The following is a 20755-nucleotide window of genomic DNA, read 5'->3' as shown; positions in this document are numbered from 1 at the left end:
TCGAAAGATTCGGTCGAGTCGATTCGCGAATCACTGGACGAAGCGAGTCAGTAGAACCATGATCTTGAAAATATAGCGACAGCAGCGGTATCGTGCCAAATATTTAACCTAAAAAATACTATACAATGTAATTTACAAGGTTAGAAGGTTAAATGAATGATCACAGCACAAATGATAGCGCCGAAGAAAATCACACAACATTTTTGATGTTTTATGATGATATGTCACGATAACATTATTATGATGCTTTTCTCTTTATGTGAATGTAAACCCAGATTTGTCTTGTTTTTGATGTAAGTGCAAATATTGTCAAAGATACAGTTATGTTTTCCCTGATGTTGTTTGTATTATGTTTCTGAAAAAAAAAAGTTTTTGTTTATTGAGTGGATTTTTTTATATATATACTTTTTCTCCAAGTGCCTCCTTATTAAACAATTTTGGTCTGACTTGTCAAAATTCCTTGCTTTAAAATCCAGTTTAGATATTGATTTAACTGTGTGTGAAATATTCTGTAATTTTTCTAATCGTAAACAACAGAATATGTAGGAAATGTATTTATTTTGTTGGCAAAATAGCCTGTTATATTCATAAATGTAAATTTTTAATAATTTTCTTTGTGAATTCAATTACCTAATTATGACACTAAAAATAATAAAGGGCTCTCTAAAAATATTAACAATATCAAAGTGTCAAACTGTATAAAGATCTGTTGAATAGGCTAAATTGATTTGCACTTTTCCCCCCTATATCCTTTATTGTCTTCCTTTATTATTTACTTTACTTTTAGTCATTTAGCAGACGCTTTTATCCAAAGCGACTTACAAATAAGAAAAAAAATTATAATTATTTCTTATTTATGCTGGCATCCAATGTTGTGTTTAAATGTTGAAGTTATTCTTGTTATACTTGCAATAAAAATTTGTTTTATTGAATCTCTTTCATATAAATGTCTATCTAAAATAGCAATTTTGCTGAGTAAAAACTTAAATGAATCGTTCGATCCGAACGAACCGATTCACTCCAACGAGTCGGACTCTCCGGCGCTAGCGCTACTACGGCAAAGGCGCGTCATGAATATTAATGAGCCCAACCTCCTATGGCTTGTCTCGGCTACTGAATATTAAAACACCTAGCGATGACGTTCTCTGTAACCGTCCAATAGCGAAGACCCGCCTCAGTCAGGAAAAGCGCGCATGACACCAAGAGAAGGAACAGGAATCCTTTTTAAATCCGCGGCTCGGGATTGGATGCACGCACACATACCTCCTCACCGACACCCATCCACCCAGAACCCGCCACACAAACAGACAGTGAACCCTGCAGGTGGTAGTCAAGCCAGTAGGTGAAATTATCCACTGGAGATCCGCTGCCGAACCTCGAGACTTATCACAGGCATTTCAGCTCAGGCCTGAGGAACTAACTAACTAACTAACTAACTAACTAACCAGCGCGACCAAAACCCAGTTAACCCTTCAGAGCAGGCTTGAGCCCATCTGCAACGCTTGCTTGCTTCTGTCAGCTTGAAGCAGTGATGGACTTCCTTGCTGGATGCATGGGAGGTAAGGTATTTCTACTAGTACAGTAGAGTACAGTAAACTCCTGTCTGCTAGATTAGGACTTAGTTAAGCTCGTTAAGAGGGTCTAACCTGCTTCTGTGTCAAACATAGACTGTATTTTTACATTTAGACTCCGTCTGCACACAGTTGAAGTGCAGTAATTAGTCATACTCGCATGTGTGGAGTTTGTTGATGTAATTTACACGATTAGATGGAGACACACATGCTTAATTATTTGTAGTGGAACAGGAAGCCACGTCACGCAGGACACGTGATAGAGTTAGTGTTTATTGAGCCTCTTAAATACCGATGATAAATCTATTTATGTGCAAAAGAGCAGACGATGCCCTATCTATCTCAGTTACTGTATTTTCTGTAACTTCTCTTTAGCTGTTGGTTTTCTCTAAATGTGATTCAGTTTGTTGTTCTTGAGGTAGTTGAGTCACGTGATGGAATTCCGCTCTGCCGCCTTTGAAGTAAAGAATGTTACATTGTGACTGAACTGCTACTGAATGATGAACGTTCTAAATCTGGTTACAATGTCAACATTTTTCTTTGAGGTGAAAACTATGGAAGCTTGATTCTGCCACAAAATTGCTTTTGTTTTTTTATCTTAAAAATATGTTTTTATTAATTCTGACCAGAATTGCAAAATATAAACTCATAATTGGGACTTTGTTTCTCTAATTTAAAATAAATAAATACAAATTTAAATGCACATTTCTATCATAATTCTGAGATAATTTTTTCACAGTTGTGAGTTTGTGTCAAACAATTCTGACTTTTCTTCTCAAATTTCACATTTCTGTCTTGTAATGTCGCAATTCTTGCATTTGTTAGAATTACAAGGGAAAAAGCAGAAATAGTGAGAGAAATAGTCAATGACCTTTTTCATTATTTCATCCTGTGGTGATAGAAACAAGCTTCCATAGAAATCATATTATTTTGAGCCAAAGCACCTTTTAGGTTGTTTGTAACAGTATTTATGGTGTATACACATTTTCTACACCTAACTTGAATAGGTATCATTTGTGCAGTATACAGTTTACTTTTTTATTATTTATTCAGCATTCATTATAAATTCTATTCTAATGCAAATGCATTATAGTCACAAATAAGCACTTAACTGGACAGATTTGGTCCAGTCTGTAACCAACATGAGAGGAAAAGGTGAAAGTTTAAGAATCAACTATTGATAAGCAAATCTGAATATTGGCTCAGGCCTTCAGGGTACTAAACAAACGCATTCAGATTCACTCACAGATTGTTTGAATATGATATAGGTCAGAAATACTTAAGATGTGTGCAGACTGATTCCTCATGATTGACTTTGAATATGTAACCTACAAGCCTCCTTGAAGTCGTCCTGTTCTTTTGTGTGAATATCAGTCATGCATGAGCTGCTGTGAAATGTGTTTCCTGGAAGAGCCCAGAATAACCCCCTCCCAAACGTCTGTCCATGTCCCGTCAAACACAGAGGTGTCCCACACACCCCTGCGGGAGCCAATCCCCGCTGCGGGACAGGCCACGTCTCTCCAAGCTCCTGCCGGCTTGTGTTTCATATTACACACACCGTGCCTCATAAAAGCTGGATCACAGGTGTCATCATGAGAGACAAGCCACATATTATGTTTCTCTAAGTTTATAAATTAATAAATTATGTGAATTATAATTTTTTTTAATTAACAAGAGCTGAAATATAGCTGAAAAGTATTTTAGTAAACATTTTTACACAATGACGCAAAAAGAAAGCTGGAAAAAAACTATCAGTCTATTTAAACATTCAAGGCATGTTTTCCTTGCCTGTTTTTCTAACAAGGAATAATGATATTTAATGTTTTTATGTGCACTGACTTGTAAATACATTCAACATTAATCAAACTTACTATTAAAACATCTCTCTGAACACTCAGAATTTTTTTTTTTTTTTTAATTTTAGCCTAGTTTTTGTATCAGCAGCAAATATCCCGTACTGTGAATATATTCTGTATGTCACCCAACCCTGCTCTGTAGCCTTACTATATATGTATGTATTTTTTGGTTTTACATAACATCACTGTTATGTACACAGCTCTTGGCCTGACTTGGGTCTTGAGTCTGTAGTAAAGGACGCATTTTGATTGGTCAGGATGGACCAACGCCTTCGGTCCAGGCCGACTCCCATCAGCCCGAGCACATGTGCGTCCAGCCATGTGGATTCGTCATTGGTCTTCTTTGGCATGGAGCAGTAACTGCTGATATGTAATACCCTGTGAGATACTGCGATAGATCTCCTGTGAGATTTCCAGTCCTATATTAACATCTCTCAATGATTGCCAGCCAATGACTGACTGTGTTGCTGTGCTAAATCCAACCAGATGGAAATAAAACACTGAAGATCCTAGAGTTTACACTGTTGTTCATTTACAGCTGTGCTTGTAACAGTTCTATGCAAAATTCAGTGGTAAATGTGGCAATGCAGCACACAAGTGAAACGTTATACTAAAATGCCGTTTGACAAGCTGTATATCTGATTATTTTTTTCTCAATTCTGAGAAGAAAAAGGTCAGAATGGCAGGATATAAACTCAAAAGTCGTAATTCAGAATTGCGAGACAAACTCCGAATTGGAAGATGTTTTCATAGAGAAAAAATATATAAACTCAAATCAGAGTCATAAAATCAAATGTAAAATGAGATGTAAACTCAGCTTCATGAGACAAACTCAGAATTGCTAGATGTTTTTAGAGAGAAAAATATCAGAATTGTTATAGATGCTTTCGGAGAGAAAAGATATAAACTCAGAATTGCAAGTTGTAACTAAGAATGCAGAGAAAAAGTCATGAATTTGAGATAAAAAATTGCAATTACCTTTTATTAAAATGAACATTTTTATTAAAGGAACACTCCACTGTTTTTGAAAATAGGCTAATTTTCCAACTCCCCAAGAGTTAAACGGTTGAGTTTTACCGTTTTTGAATCCATTCAGCCGATCTCCGGGTCTGGTGGTAGCTCTTTTAGCTCAGCTTAGCATAGATAATTGAATCTGATTAGACCGTTAGCATATATAGGAACTATACTCTCATTCCAGCGTAATAATCAAGGAACTTTGCTGCCGTACCATGGGTGCAGCAGGCGCAATGATATTACGCAGCGTCTGAAAGTAGTCCCAGGCGCTACTTCAGGTACTTTCAGGCGCTGCGTAATATCATTGCGCCTGCTGCACCCATGGTTCCTTGATTATTACGGAATGGGAGTATAGTTTCTAGCCATATCGGCCTAAAAAAACGCAACTTTTCATTTTCCGTCAGTCTTAGTACACGATGTAACTACAGAAGAGTCAAGTTTTTAGGAAAAATATTGAAACTCTTTGGTAATTTTTGAGCGAGATGCTAATGGACTAATCAGATTCAATCTACGCTAAACGTGCTACCGCCAGACACGGAGATCAGCTGAATGGATTCAAAAACGGTAAAACTCAACCGTTTAACTCTAGGGGAGTTGTAAAATGAGCCTATTTTCAAAAAAGTGGAGTGTTCCTTTAAGCAAACAGGTTTCTATAGGTAAAGAGTGTTTTTATTTAATTGTGAATTGAATCGTTCTGAATTTGCAAAAATCGTTCTTGAATTGAAAACCTATGAAACTTGAATCGAAGTCTACCCAAAGATTCACAGCCTTAGTAAACACTATATATTGCTCAATATTTAAGCGTTCTAAACTCATATTTCTCTTTTCTGTGCAGGTGCTGCCGGGGTCCTCGTCGGACATCCTTTCGACACGGTTAAGGTTAGTAATCATCAACTCGTGTTGTTCGAGTGCAAGTGCTTTTGCTGCACGTAGGTTGAGCAAATCTGTCATCTGAACCGGCTGTTGATTTCTTTGGAACTCTCTTAAAACAAGTGAGCAAACAGTTATCATTGCTATTTTTGGTTGATGTTTAACGCAGGGAGCTTGTTATCTGTCATGACACTTTACTCCATCCTATCCATTTCATGCTGAACCCTATGACTTAAACATGACTTCTGTTGCTAAATAAATCAGTTTGTGAAAGCACATCATACCTCTTCTCTGCTCACAGGGTTACTAACTAAAAGTAGTGATGCAACTAACTGTTCATTTATATTTGTTATTGTTTTTCTATTATATTTATATCATATATATATATATACACACACATACACAGTGGGGCAAATAAGTATTTGATACACTGCCGATTTTTCAAGTTTTCCCACTTACAAAGAATGGAGAGATCTGTAATTTTCATCGTAGGTTCACCTCAACTGTGAGACAATATAAAAATAAAATCCAGAAAATCACATAGTATGATTTTTGAATAATTAATTTTCATTTTATTGCATGAAATAAGTATTTGATCACCTACCAACCAGCAAGAATTCTGGCTCTCACAGACCTGTTAGTTTGTCTTTAAGAAGCCCTCCTATCCTCCACTGTATTAATTGCACCTGTTTGAACTCGTTACCTGTATAAAAGACACCGGTTCACAAACTCAATCAATCAGACTCCCACCTATCCACTATGGGCAAGACCAAAGAGCTGTCTAAGGACACTAGGGACACAATTGTAGACCTGCACAAAGCTGGGATGGGCTACAGGACAATAGGCAAACAGAGAAGGCAACAACTGTTGGTGCAATTATTAGAAAATGGAAGAAATTCAAGATGACTGTCAATCTCCCTCGGACTGGGGCTCTATGCAAGATCTCACCTCGTGGAGTGTCAATGATCCTGAGAAAGGTGAGGGATCAGCCTAGAACTACACGGGAGGACCTGGTCAATGACCTGAAGAGAGCTGGGACCACAGTCTCAACGGTTACCATTAGTAACACACTATACCGTCATGGATTAAAATCCTGCAGCGCGCACAAGGTCCCCGTGTTCAAGCCAGCACGTGTCCAGGCCTGTCTGAAGTTTGCCAAAGACCATCTGGATGATCCAGAGGAGGCATGGGAGAAGGTCATGTGGTCAGATGAGACCAAAATAGAACTTTTAGGTGTAAACTCCACTCGCCGTGTTTGGAGGAAGAAGAATGAGTACAATCCCAAGAACACCATCCCAACCGTGAAGCATGGCGGTGGAAACATCATGCTTTGGGGGTGGTTTTCTGCAAAGGGGACAGGACGACTGCACCATATTGCGGGATGGGGCCATGTAGGATGGATGGGGCCATGTATCACGAGATTTTGGGCAACAGCCTCCTTCCCTCAGTAAGAGCATTGAAGATGGCTCGTGGCTGGGTCTTCCAGCATGACAATGACCCCAAACACACAGCAAGGGCAACTAAGCAGTGGCTCCGTAAGAAGCATTTCAAGGTCCTGGAGTGGCCTAGCCAGTCTCCAGACCTGAACCCAATAGAAAATCTATGGAGGGAGCTGAAACTCCGTGTTGCCCAGCGACAGGCCCAAAACCTGAAAGATCTGGAGAAGACCTGTATGGAGGAGTGGGCCAAAATCCCTGCTGCAGTGTGTGCAAACCTGGTCAAGAACTACAGGAAACGTCTGACCTCTGTAATTGTAAACAAAGGTTTCTGTACCAAATATTAAGTTCTATTTTTCCATTGTATCAAATACTTGTTTCATGCAATAAAATCGAAATTATTAAAAAAATCATACAATGTGATTTTCTGGATTGTTTTTGGAAGACGAGTTGTCTTCAACCAGCTCTCGCGGTTTCTTTCACAGTACAACAAACTGGATGCTAAACAGTCAGGTTTCAGGAGTGGCCATTCAACAGAGACTGCGCTACTATCAGTCACTGAAGCCCTGCGAACTGCAAAGGCTGATTCCAAATCATCAGTCCTCATTCTGCTGGATCTTTCTGCTGCTTTTGACACTGCCAATCATCAGATTCTCCTGTCTACACTCTCTTCACTGGGCATCACTGGGATTCCACTTCGCTGGTTTGAATCCTATCTCACCGGTAGATCCTTCAGGGTGGCCTGGGGAGGGGAGGTATCCAAACCACATCAACTGGTCACTGGAGTTCCTCAGGGATCGGTTCTTGGACCCCTCCTCTTCTCCACATACACTACATCGCTGGGTCCCATCATACATGCACATGGCTTCTCCTATCACTGCTACGCCGATGACACACAGCTCTATCTCTCTTTTCAACCAGATGACCCAACGGTAGCTGCACGGATCTCAGGCTGCCTGGCAGATATCTCGGCGTGGATGAAAGAACATCACCTACAGCTCAACCTGGCAAAGACGGAACTTCTGGTCTTCCCTGCCACTCCGACTCTACAGCATAACTTCACGATTCAGTTAGGCTCATCAATGATTACCCCATCAACTTCAGTCAGAAATCTTGGTGTAATCTTTGATGACCAGCTGACCTTCAAAGAGCACATTGCAAAGACTGCTCAATCCTGCAGGTTTGCACTACACAACATCAGAAAGATCAGGCCCTTTCTGACAAAGCATGCTGCACAACTTCTTGTCCAGGCCCTTGTTGTTTCTAGACTGGACTACTGTAATGCTCTTCTGGCTGGTCTGCCATCAAACACAATCAAACCTCTACAAATGATTCAGAATGCAGCGGCACGACTGATCTTCAACGAGCCCAAAAGAGCGCATGTTACACCTCTCTTCATCTCTTTGCACTGGCTACCAGTGGCAGCTCGCATCAAGTTCAAGACACTGATGCTTGCGTACAGAACTACCACAGGCTCAGCACCCTCCTACTTCCACTCACTATTACGAACCTACATCCCCTCCAGAAGTCTGAGATCTGCTAGTGAGCGACGCCTTGTGGTACCATCACAGAGAGGCTCAAAATCACTCTCCAGAACATTCTCGTTCACCATTCCTGGCTGGTGGAATAATCTTCCCACCCCTATCCGGAATGCCGGATCCCTGGCAATCTTCAAGCAACAACTGAAAACTCATCTCTTTCGGCAGTACTTGACTTCATCCTAAACTCAAAAAAAAAAAAAAAAAAATTCCCTCTATCTTTCTTTCCCTCCCTTACTAGCTTGTACTTATTTGAACAATGACTGAGACTTGGTGTTACGAGCACTTCCTCTGTCTGATTGCCTCTTCAAGATTAATCGCTTTTTGTATTCCCCAATTGTAAGTCGCTTTGGATAAAAGCGTCTGCCAAATGACTAAATGTAAATGTTTTTTATATTCTGTCTCTCACAGTTGAGGTGTGCCTATGATGAAAATTACAGATCTCTCCATTCTTTGTAAGTGGGAAAACTTGAAAAATCAGCAGTGTATCAAATACTTATTTGCCCCACTGTATGTGTACATATACAGACACACACACACACAGAGATATATATATATATACATGCATACACACACAAAATTGGTAAGTTTGTTTAATAATATAATTTAATTTTGAGTATAATTTTTGAATGTGGCTGTTTTTCATTACAATTGTATTATTTATTTAGTCTGAATTTCTGTTCAGGTTTATTGCTTTACATTCATTAAGATATCCATTATTTTTGTTCCAGATAAATACTGCTCTCATTTCGAAAAATAAATAATTAAAAATAATCACTCATAGTTTGTTTCTAAAGATTTTGCACCTATATTTTATACTCTATATTTGTAGTTAGCTAATTACGTTAGTAGCTTGTTTCAACTAAAAGAAATGCATTGCTAACTAACTAAAACTAATTGAGGGTGAGTGATTGATAATTGAATTTTATTTCTTTTAATAATTTTTGCATTTAACTGTTTATTTAGTGCATCATATGTACTTGAATATTAATACTGATGTGAAATACTTTTGTCACTTATGTTTGGTTTTATTTGTTTATTAATTTATTTGTTATGTTGCTGCTGTTTACTATTGTCTTTACCTTTACTTATCTTGAATATTTAGGCCCTACTTGGAAGAACTTAATTGAAAAATGATTAATAATATGACATTGTTTTTTAATTGTTTATATTTTTATGCTTATGCATTTTTTTTACAGGTATATACATTTTTATAGTTGGTTTTGTTTGAAGTGATTTACTGTAAATGTGTTATTGGATCACTTCTTGCAAGGTTTAAAACTAGGCTGCAACCAGCACTGGTCTTCAACCACTAGACCGCAATGGTGTTTCACCTGTTTCCATATTCAAAAGAAACTGGGTTTGTAGTAATCAGGTTGTCTCTCCTGTAGGTTCGTCTTCAGGTCCAGAGTGTGGATAAACCGCTTTACCGAGGGACTTTTCACTGTTTCCAGTCCATCATACGTCAAGAGACAGTGAGTGGAAACTTCAGTGGTTTTCACCACAGCACAAACACCAAACTCACAAACACTTTTATAATTATTTTTAATACCCACTTAAAACCAGATCTGTGTCATGGGAAAAACTTGCAATCTGGGTCACATTCAGTTGCGGTGTAAGTGTGGCAAAAGTACTGTGGAACTGCACTTCAGTTTAAGTACAGAAAATATGTCAAGCATTTGACTCAATTCAGAGTCTAAGTAACTGCACAAAAGATACATCACCTAAAGCAAAACATTTAATTGCACTTAAGTATTTAAAGAGGCAAGCAATAAGAGGCAGTTGAGATTTTCTTTTTAATCTTTTTGATGCAAAAACAATTATATATACACCCCAAAATAATACATAAATATAGTACTAAATTACTAATACACAAGACTTACCATTGTATATTTATTAAAGAAAATAATTGGCTTAAAAAATTAAAAAAAAAAGAAAGTTTCTCCCGAGAAAATACAATCTTACACATTGAAATACTGTATGTTATTGATACACTATATTGCCAAAAGTATTGGGTCACCCCGTTCTAATGAACATGTTTGACTACTTTAGTAATTTCCATGAGTGCAATGTTTAAGCATATAATGATATTCTAGGGAATTGTGTGCTTCTAATTTTATAGCAACAGTTTGGACATAACCCTTTTCTATTCTAACATGACAGTGTCTCTGTGTATAAGACACGGTTCAAAAAGACATGATTGATTGAGTCAGTGTGGAAGAACTTGACTGGTCTGCAGAAAGACAAGTCCTGATCCCAGCTGAACTCCTCTGGTGTGACTTTATATGCAGACCTTGAGCCACAAACTCATCACCAAACACCAATGACTTGTACATATGGATACAGTCATTTTAGACACGTCCAAAACTGTTGCAACAGAGATGGAAATACAGTTTTTAAATTATGCTTCCATCTTTGTTGCCACAGTTTTGTTAGTGCCTTCTTCTGTTCGAAAGAAGGGGGTGTCCCAACACTTTTGGCAATATAGTGTATTTATTTATTTAGCTTGTTTGACTGACTTGATTTCACTGCTAGTCAATGTAAACACTTCAACAATGTGAAGAGTTTTTTTTAAGGTTGTTCACATTAATATTTGTATCAAAGTCTTTTTTAATCACAATTTAGTTTATTTTATTACAATTTGCAAAATGTCATAATTTTACAAATATTTGAATTAATATTCATTACTAGTTGTACTCATTTTTCAATTACGTAAAAATGAAAGTATTTTTTTCCCTATCCAAATGACATTGAAAGACAAGGCTGAGTAAATGGTAACAATCTTAAATCTTGGGTCACAATCCTTTTCAAACAAAAACTTTGAACTATAATAATGGTTAAAGTGAAACTATAGAAATATTTTTTATTGTAATATTTGAATTAAAATTTTAGTTATTTTATATTTGACTTTATTAATATTTATTATTTTATTTTATATATTATAGTTTGTTTGTAAAATATTGTTAAATTATTGCATTCAATTCATTGAAGTATAGTTGTTAAGACTTATGCATTTTATTATTCTCGATTGCCATGAATGTAATCTTTTTTTTTTATGCGGATATGGCATAAAATGGTAAATAAATAAACAATTATTCAAATGCTTGACACCTCTGGTGCTGCTTTTGATATCTGTGCATATGTGACCGCGGACCACAAAACCAGTCATAAGGGTAAATTTTTTGAAATTGAGATTTATGATTTATTTAAAGATGAATAAATAAGCTTTCCATTGATGTATGGTTTGTTATGATAGGACAATATTTGGCTGAGATACAACTATTTGAAAATCTGGAATCTGAGGGTGCAAAAAAATCACAATATTGAGAAAATCACCTTTTTAAAGTTGTCCAAATGACGTTCTTAGCAATGCATATTACTAATCAAAAATTCAGTTTTGATATATGTACATTAGGAAATTTACAAAACATCTTCATGGAACATGATCTTTACTTAATATCCTAATGATTTTTGGCATAAAAGAAAAATCGATCATTTTGACCTATACAGTGTATTGTTGGCTATTGCTACAAACTGCTACTGAAGACTGCTTTTGTGCTCCAGGGTCACATATGTGCATGTAAACTAATGCACCTTGGATCACTTTGTTTCACCTTCTCTGCAGATGACTGGCCTTTATAAAGGCATTGGGTCACCCATGATGGGCCTGACGTTCATCAACGCCATCGTCTTTGGTGTTCAGGGCAACACCATGCGCATGTTGGCCGAGGATACGCCCATGAACCAGTTCCTAGCCGGAGCAGCGGCCGGCGCCATCCAGTGTGTGATCTGCTGCCCGATGGAACTGGCCAAGACCCGAATGCAAATGCAAGGAACGGGCGAGAAGAAGTCGTCCTCTCGGAAGGTCTACAAAAACTCGCTGGACTGCCTGGCTCGCATTTACCAGCGCGAGGGTTTGCGAGGAGTCAACCGAGGAATGGTTACGACTCTCATCCGAGAGACGCCGGGATTCGGCGTTTATTTCCTCGCGTATGACCTCCTGACGCGTTCACTGGGGTGCGAGCCGGAGGATCCGTACATGATTCCCAAACTGCTGTTCGCCGGCGGCATGTCGGGAATCGCGTCTTGGCTTTCGACGTATCCGGTGGACGTGATAAAATCCCGACTCCAAGCAGACGGAGTCGGCGGACAGTACCAGTACAGTAGCATCATGGACTGCACAAGAAAGAGCATCCAACGCGAAGGTTGGCGGGTTTTCACGCGCGGACTTACTTCCACTCTTTTACGGGCTTTTCCGGTCAACGCAGCCACTTTCGCTACGGTCACGCTCTTCCTTTTGTATGTACGTCCGGAAGAGGGATCGAAAGATTGTGAAGCGGCTTCAGCTTCGCATCAAGCAGCATTGCAGCAGCAAGCACAACCGTCCAGTCTGTGAGTAACCTCATATTTCTGGGATAGCGACTAGCATAGCTCTTCCCAAAATAATGGCTGACCTGTTACTAAACAAACAGTTGCTGTGCATTGAGCACATCTGTCCACTGTAAACGGAAATGCACAACCTTTCTCTCCGTACAATGACTTGAGCTCTGCATCTGTAAATATATTTTTTATATTCAAAGATATTTAACAAACACGTTCCCTTGTGTCTGCCTTACGAGAGCTGAAAGAATCAGACCTCTGAAAGTAAGAGTTTGCATGCTGATGTAATCAACAGCTCCTTTTGTTGTTACTTGGCAGAACTAGACAAACTTGCTTTGTCGCGAATTATTGCTACACCGAAGAGAATCCAGTGTCTAAAAAAATCCTCAAGTTTAGATAGTGGACACCAGTTGATGTTAATGAAAGGAGGCAGTGATGTGTGGATGTAGAATGTAGGTTGTGCTGTTTTAAGGTTTTAGGTCATTTGTGTTTTACACTGGAAAGTTTTGGAAAGGCGCATTTTGGAAAAGTAGTTACCAAGGTCCTTCCCAGCCTCGTTTCTGTTTGCATCAAACTTACCATGGCCTCTACCCTGACTTAAGTTAATACCCCGGACATAGATTAAATTTGTACTGTCAACCCCACCCTGGCATGGACAAATATGATTTTGGCACTGGATAATTTAGTGTTTATTATTATGATGTTTTTAATCTGAGGAGTGAGAACCTCCTTTTAGTGGAAGCTGCTGGTGAAATTGCCTACAAGGTTGCGATATCTTGGCCCACTGTTGTGAAATGAATATGGTAGATACCAAATTACGTTTGCTAAAGTTTCTAAATCACTACTGTGGCATCTGAGGAACTGTTGATGTTGTCTACTTGAATTGCATTAGCCTGAATTCATTTGGTTCCTGGTGTACTGAAAAGAGAATAAAGCAAAGGTTTTTGCCCGACAAATCAAATTCTGTCCCCTCAATGTAAGCCCTGAATTGATGGTGTATTATCTACAAAATGAATGCAATATTTGCATGTTCTCTGTAACTTATTACTTAAGTGTTTGGATACAGGTTGTATCTGGGACAGTGGAGGTTCACTGTAACTATATCTAAATGGCTGTTAGAGTTTTAAATGTCCTGCTGTGTTTAAGTAACGTCTTTTGATTTACTGAAGCATGTGAGTTGTCTCTATAAGATCAATATATTTTATGTTTGTATGTATCGGGGCTGGAATTTTCTCAGCATATAGAAAGATGTGTAAATGGTTCATATGTTTGATTTCAGAGTGCTGAATGTAGGAGACTAAAACATGCACTTGGGAAAAATGTAAACAGAAGAGGTTTGCCTGGTTTTTAAAGAATGTGCTGCTCTTTTTGTAACGGTTACAGATTGTATGTTGTATTAAATGTAAATATGTAGTATTCCATTAAAAAGGGAAGTTTAGACAGATGCATTGAAAACAAAATGTTTTGTGATATCTGTGAGAAATATAAATAAACTGTGTTACGGCGTTAGATTGGTTGCAGAAGTACTAAAGTGGTTTTAATTTGAGTAGTTTTAGTTTTCTTTCTTTTTCAGGTTTGTTGTTACTGCTGTTGCTGAACAGATGGATCAGTATTGAATCTGATGAAATGTTTGTCCTATTTTTGTATGAAAAAGTTTAGTTCTGTGCTGCTCCCATTTGAAAGGTGGTTGGCTTCAACCAATTTATAAATTGCATTTGGTCAGCTAAAATATGTGAAAATAAATGAGATGAATGATAAATCTTGTTTTTTGTCTTTATTTCTTGTTGTAAATTTATGTTGACATGTCATGTGGTGGGATAAACACAAGATTAATTAGATTCTGTGATTTTAAAAGTATTTTATTTCATTTTTAACATGAAAATGCATTTCAAATTCTAAGCCAACACATTCATTTTTGAGAATTGCCTTCATGTTATTTTGTTCACTCATATTTATGGTTTGACTGTTTCATCCTTCAGAGAATTCCAGGTACTAATCTTAAAATTAGTGAACCAACAAATCTAGGTGAGATTGCACAACAACTCAAGACACATTACTCATCCTGGGATTTCTTTCCAGGTACACCGTCTCTAGTTTTAGCACGCAGCTTGTTTACTTGAGATTCTGCAATGTCTGCCCGCTCTTCTGCCTCTTCTAGCTCATGCTGCAGTTTTCGGAATTTGGCCAGGTTGGCATTTGCCTGTTCCTCGGCTTCTTCAGCAGAACGTTTGTAAGATTTAACTTTCAGTTGTAGCTTGTCCACCAAGTCCTGTAGTCTTGCCAAGTTCTTGCGATCCTCATCCGTCTGATAAGACAGCTCCTTAATGCGTCGCTCATACTTTCTCACACTTTTAATAGACTCTGAACCTTGCTTTTGCTCTGCATCCAATTCATTCTCAAGATCACGGATACGTGCCTCCATTTTCTGTAGCTGCTTTTTCCCTCCTTTCATTGCTAATTGCTCTGCCTCATCAAGACGGTGCTGTAGGTCCTTAATGGTCTGTTCCATGTTCTTTTTCATCCTTTCAAGGTGTGCACTAGTGTCTTGCTCCTTCTTTAACTCTTCAGCCATCATAGCTGCATCAGTGATGGCTTTCTTTGCCTTTTCTTCTGCATTGTGGTTCTCTTGCACCAGCTCCTCCATTTCATTTTGCAGCTGAAGCAGATCTGACTCTTGCTTCTTCTTTTGGTTGATGAGGCTGGTGTTTTGGGTGTGCAAGAGCTGCATCCTCTCGGTTGCTTCAGTAAGTTCTTGTTCAGCTAGTTTACGACCCCTCTCGGTTTGTTCCAGCACTGCTCTCAGTTCTTCTAGTTCTGCTTGAATCAGGTTGTTTCTGCGCTCCAACAGGGCAATGTTTTCTTTGAGATCATCATTACTATGAAGTGTATCGTCCAGCTGGAGTTGAGTGTCCTTTAAGCATGATTGGATCATCTTCAGCTGCTTCTGAGCATCAGCTGCCTGTCTGTTGGCCTGGCTTAATTGAATTTCCATTTCATTAAGATCTCCCTCCATCTTCTTTTTTACTCTTAAGGCCTCGTTACGGCTTCTCGTCTCTGCCTCAAGGGAGGACTGCAAGGATTCAACCATACGCTGGTAGTTTCTTTTTGCTTGTTCCATTTCCTCATCCTTCTCAGCCATCTTGCGCTCAACATCTGCCTTCAACTGGTTGAACTCCAGCTGAGCTCGTAGGATCTTACCTTCTTCATGCTCAACTGAAGCATCAGCTTCTTCTAGTGCAGACTGCAACTCTGTTTTCTCCTGTTCCAGGTGTTTCCTCAGTTTTTCTAACTCATGGACACTTTTCCGTCCTTCTCCCACTTGATCTGTTAAGTCTGAGATCTCCTCCTGTAGATTCTTGTTTTCCCTCTTTACAGTCTCAAGGTGATCTAGAGTTTCTTCATAGAAATTCTTTAGTTTAAAGAGCTCGGTACTTAAGCTGCGGGCTTCCTTTTGCGCTCCCTCAAGCTCACACTGTGACTCTTCGTACTTTTGTTTCCACTCTGAAATGACTTTGTCAAAGGATCTCTGTTTTTTGTCCAGGGTCGCTGATGCTGCATTTGACCGTTCAAGGTCTAGCATCAGATCCTCAATCTCATTTTGCAGGCGATGTTTTGTTTTCTCAAGAGAAGAACACTTCGCATTCACTGCTTCCACTGCTTCCTCTGCTTCTTGCAATTTTTGTACAAGCTTTTTCTTGGCTTCCTCCAGTTCCTCTGTTCTCTGAATTCCGTCGGTCTCATACCTTGCCCTCCATGTTGCTACCTCTGTATTGGCCTTGGATAATGCCCGTTGGAGCTCAGCTTTTGCTTCTTGTTCCTCCTCAAATTGCTCTCTTAGTAAGTCACAATCGTGACGGGCTGACTGTACAGCATGAGCAAGAGCATTCTTTGCTTTCACCTCTTCCTCAATTTGCCTTCTCAGGTCTTCAAGTTGCTGGGTGTAGGAGGTCTTTCCTCTACTAAGTTGGGAAATCAGACATTCCTTCTCTTCAAATTGTCGTCCAAGTTCCCCATTTTCAGTCAGTAGCTTGGCTTTCTGGGTAGACAAATCATTCAGAGCTCTCTGGGCTTCTTCAGCTTTTGACCTATATTCATTCATCTGATCTTCCAGTGAACGGCACATCTTTTCAAGATTTACCTTGGCTTTTACCACACTCTCCATGTTTGAGGAAAGGTCATCCAATTCCAACTTGAATTCAACTTTTTCTTTCTCTAACTTTTGTTTGACCCTTTGCAAATTGTCAATCTGTTCCCCTAGTTCAGCCACACTGTCTGCATGCTTCTTCCGAAGGGAGGCAGTAGTGGTCTCATGCTGAAGGGTGGCTTCCTCAAGGTCCCTGCGCAACTTTTGAAACTCTGCCTCCCTTTTTTTATTAAGTTCTAGCTGAGCACATGTGGCCCCACCTGCTTCTTCCAGGCGCTCACTGATATCCTCCAGTTCTCGAGAAATATCAGATCTTTGTTTCTCCACCTTTGCATGAGCCGCACGCTCTGCGTCTAGCTCCTCCTCCAGTTCTTCAATTCGAGCTTGATTTTCTTTTAGTTTTTTCTGCAACTGTGCTGAAGCCATTTGCTCCCCTTCAATCCTTACGTTCAGCTGATTAATTTCAAAGTCTTTCTTTTTAAGTTTTTCCTCTAGCTGCTGTTTATCATTCTCCAAATCCATTACATTCTCTTGAGTCAGTTTCACGTCTCCTTCCAGTTTTCTTTTGCTCCGCTCCAAGTCCATCCTAACTTTTTTCTCTTGCTCCAATGAGCCCTCAAGGTCATCCACCTGTTGTTCAAGCTTAGCTTTTGCTTTTGTCAATGTATTTACTTTGTCCTCCTCGCTTTGAAGGTCATCCAGTGTTTGCTGGTGAGCCTCTTGTAGAGCTTTTTTCTCTTTGGTGAGTTTCATTATGTTTTCATCAAGAGATGCCATTTCTTCGGTCAGATTCTTTACTTTGTTCTCAGTGGCATGTTTTTCCTTTTCCACCTTGGCCAATGTCAGCTCTAGGTCATCTATATCTTTCTTGAGCTCAGAACATTCATCCTCCAACTTGCGTTTCTTTGCTGTGAGTTCTGCGTTTATCTCTTCCTCATCATCTATACGTTCTGACAGCTCTTTTACTTTTGCTTCTAGCTGGATTTTGCTTTTTATGAGCTGTTCACATCGTTCTTCAGCATCCGTTAGGGTGTCTTGCTCTGATTGCAGCTGAAGAAACAAATCATTCTTCTCTTGAAGAAGACTGACCATCTTCTCCTCTAACTCTTTTCTCCTGGACTCAGATTTCTCCAATGCTTCTTTTAATTTACTGAATTCATCCTTAATGTTTGCCATCTCCTTTTCAGACTCGGCACTCCTTAGCAAAGGTTTTATCTTAAAGAACAGTTTCATCCATGGCCAGTTTTTCACACCAAGGAAGGAACGAAGGTTCCACTGGATGACCAGGAGGGCATCTCTTTGTTCCACCAGTTTCTGATACTCAACTCTCATCAGTAATCCACGAGCATAAGCTTGGATCCTAGTGAGGATACGAGCGAGTTGGTCATCTCGCATCTCTTCTAATGTACCGAGCAGGCCAGCTTTGAAAAAGACTTTTGTGTGGCCAAATTTGTATTGCGTGTGGTCAATGTCTAGTGAGCCTAACAGCTTCTCTGCACTTTTCTTGTTTTCAATGAACTGACTTTCTGGGATGGCAGATGCATTTAGGATTCTGTACCGCTGTTTGAAATCACCGTAGAGGATCCTGTTTGGGAAACCTTTCCTGCAAATCCTGATACCCTCCAGTACACCATTGCAACGAAGCTGGTGCATGACCAGACAGTTGTCCATGATTCCAGGAGTCTTGCTCTCATTTGGAATCAAACAACGGACAAAGTGTGGGTGTGTGGTTTTCAGATTGGTCATTAATTTGTTAAGGTTTTCTCTATGCAGGGCTGACACTGTCTGAAAAGATGACCCCTTTTTCTTGGCCCCTTTCCCACCAGACTTTTCTGCTCCATCTGTTGCCGCATAATTTGAGAATATATGACTCAACAACTTCAAAGAGGATTTCTGATAGAGCCCAACTACGGTTTCATTCAGTGGGTCTTTGTTCTTCACCAACCAGCCGGAAATATTGTAGTCAACAGTACCTGCATAGTGGGCCAAGGCAAAGTGCGCTTCTGCCTTTCCCTTCACAACTCGAGGCTTCTGGAAAATGTTTGTCTTGCCCAAATGGTTGTCATACAGCTTTGCTTTGAATGTCTGATCACTGGCCTTGGGAAACATGCACTCTTCCTCGAGAATGGACATGATCCCTAGGGGTTTCTCAATCAGATCAATGCAGGCTTGCAGATCCATCCCAAAGTCAATGAACTCCCAGTCAATCCCCTCTTTTTTGTATTCCTCTTGTTCCAAAACGAACATGTGGTGATTGAAAAACTGTTGCAGCTTTTCATTGGTAAAATTTATGCAGAGTTGTTCAAATGTGTTGAAATCAAAGATCTCAAAGCCAGCAATGTCTAGCACGCCGATGAAATATTGCCGAGGTTGCTTTGTGTCAAGGGATTGGTTAATTCTTACCACCATCCAGTTGAACATTTTCTCATACACTGACTTTGCCAGTGCACCAACTGAGTAATACACTTGGTCCACACTCTGCCCTTTTGTAACGTACTCATTGCCTACCTTGACCCTTGGATGGCAGAGTCCTTTGAGCAGGTCAGCAGAGTTCAGCCCCATTAGATAAGCTGCCTTATCTGCATCTTCAGTACCGTCAGCCTCTGCCTGCTCTTCACGCTGTTTCTGTTTGAACTTCATATTGCCATAGTGCATGATAGCACCCGTCAGCTTGTAGACTCCCATCTTTTCTTCAGCTGTGAAGCCAAGTACGTCAAATGCCTTGTCAGTAGCAAGCAGCTCTTCGTTGTCATTGATGGACGCGACGGATACTTCTCCTTGGGAGATGTAAGAGTAGTCATATGGATTATTGGTGATCAACATCATGTCCAGTAGTTCAGGCTTTTCATTGGACAGTATTTGAAAAAAGATATGGTAGTTCCTCTCAGCTTTAAGTTGAAAGGTCACCCGAGATTTCTCCAGCAGGTACGTTTCGATATCAGCCGAGGAAAGTTTACCACTTGTCCCGAAATGAATGCGGATGAATTTCCCAAAGCGAGACGAGTTGTCGTTTCTCAATGTTTTAGCATTGCCGAAAGCCTCGAGTGCAGGGTTAGCCTGGATAATCTGATCCTCCAGGGTTCCCTTGCTGGAGTCTTTCTTTCCGGTCGCTCCTCCCGCGGCAGCAATGCTTGCAAAATACTGGATGACTCTCTTGGTGTTGACGGTCTTCCCAGCACCGGATTCTCCGGTGATAAGGACTGATTGGTTCTCCCGGTCAGTTAGCATGTATTGATAAGCATTATCTGAGATAGAAAAGATGTGAGGCGGGGCCTCTGATCTCTTCTTACCTCTGTAAGCCGCAACTACTTCCGAGTCGTACACGGGTAACCACTTGTAAGGGTTGACGGTTGCACAGAACAGCCCTGAGTAGGTGTAGATCATCCAGGCTGCGTAACGCTCTTTGAGGTTGAACAGCACTGCAGGCTCGTGAAGGAAAGTGAGCATCGCCATGTCTTCGATTTTATCGAATTTAGGTGGGTTCTGGGGATGGACGTCTCCATCCTTGACGGTCACGGTCCTCCCATCCTCAGTCTTTACAGTCACCTTCCCTCCTTCCTTGCTGACAATTTGCCCCTTCACAAATTCCACCCTTTCATCCACAACGAAGCATTCGGTCTTGATGTCAAAAGCTCTCGTCTGAGCTTCCAGACGCTCTTTGTCCGACTTCCTCAGAAAGGGAGCGGCCTTCCCAAACTCTGCCATCATAGCATCACCCATAGTGACTGCTTGAGATTTCCAGGTACAGAGAGATTTGATGAGCACACCTCAGCTGAGGAAATTTTAAAGAAGCAAACCACTAGTGCTTGGCTTTTATAGAGGGTAACGGAGATCCAAATAAGGATGTGAAAGGAAAGAACACAAGGGCAGGGATTTTATCAAGAGTTAAATGTGGTGTGGGGTCAGTAACAAGACCTTTAGTTGTTGATATCCTTATATAGACAAC

At 39.9% G+C, this 20755-nt stretch overlaps 2 protein-coding genes across 3 annotated transcripts; one reads left to right on the top strand and one right to left on the bottom strand.

Annotated features, from left to right (window-relative positions):
- The first annotated feature begins 1160 nt into the window (after positions 1-1160).
- Positions 1161-14421, top strand: LOC306843904 (mitochondrial basic amino acids transporter-like). Of its 2 annotated transcripts, none has more exons than XM_079375611.1 (4): positions 1161-1559; positions 5277-5320; positions 9677-9760; positions 11911-14421. In XM_079375611.1, exons 1-4 carry the CDS (start codon positions 1532-1534, stop codon positions 12679-12681), a joined length of 927 nt encoding a protein of 308 aa, XP_079231737.1. In that variant the 5' UTR covers positions 1161-1531; the 3' UTR covers positions 12682-14421. The 2 variants fall into 2 exon arrangements, with proteins under 2 accessions (XP_079231737.1, XP_079231736.1); XM_079375610.1 differs by having other exon boundaries at positions 1183-1338.
- LOC306843903 (myosin-6-like) lies at positions 14242-20529 on the bottom strand (the record flags this gene model as incomplete). The annotated part of the gene is made up of 1 exon (XM_079375609.1): positions 14242-20529. One exon carries the CDS (start codon positions 20527-20529, stop codon positions 14719-14721), a length of 5811 nt encoding a protein of 1936 aa, XP_079231735.1. The 3' UTR covers positions 14242-14718.
- Positions 20530-20755: the final 226 nt, after the last annotated feature.

The sequence above is a fragment of the Barbus barbus genome (assembly GCF_936440315.1).
Source record: "Barbus barbus genome assembly, chromosome: 24".
NCBI classification, from domain to species: domain Eukaryota; kingdom Metazoa; phylum Chordata; class Actinopteri; order Cypriniformes; family Cyprinidae; genus Barbus; species Barbus barbus.
This window is presented reverse-complemented; position numbering and strand designations above follow the sequence as displayed.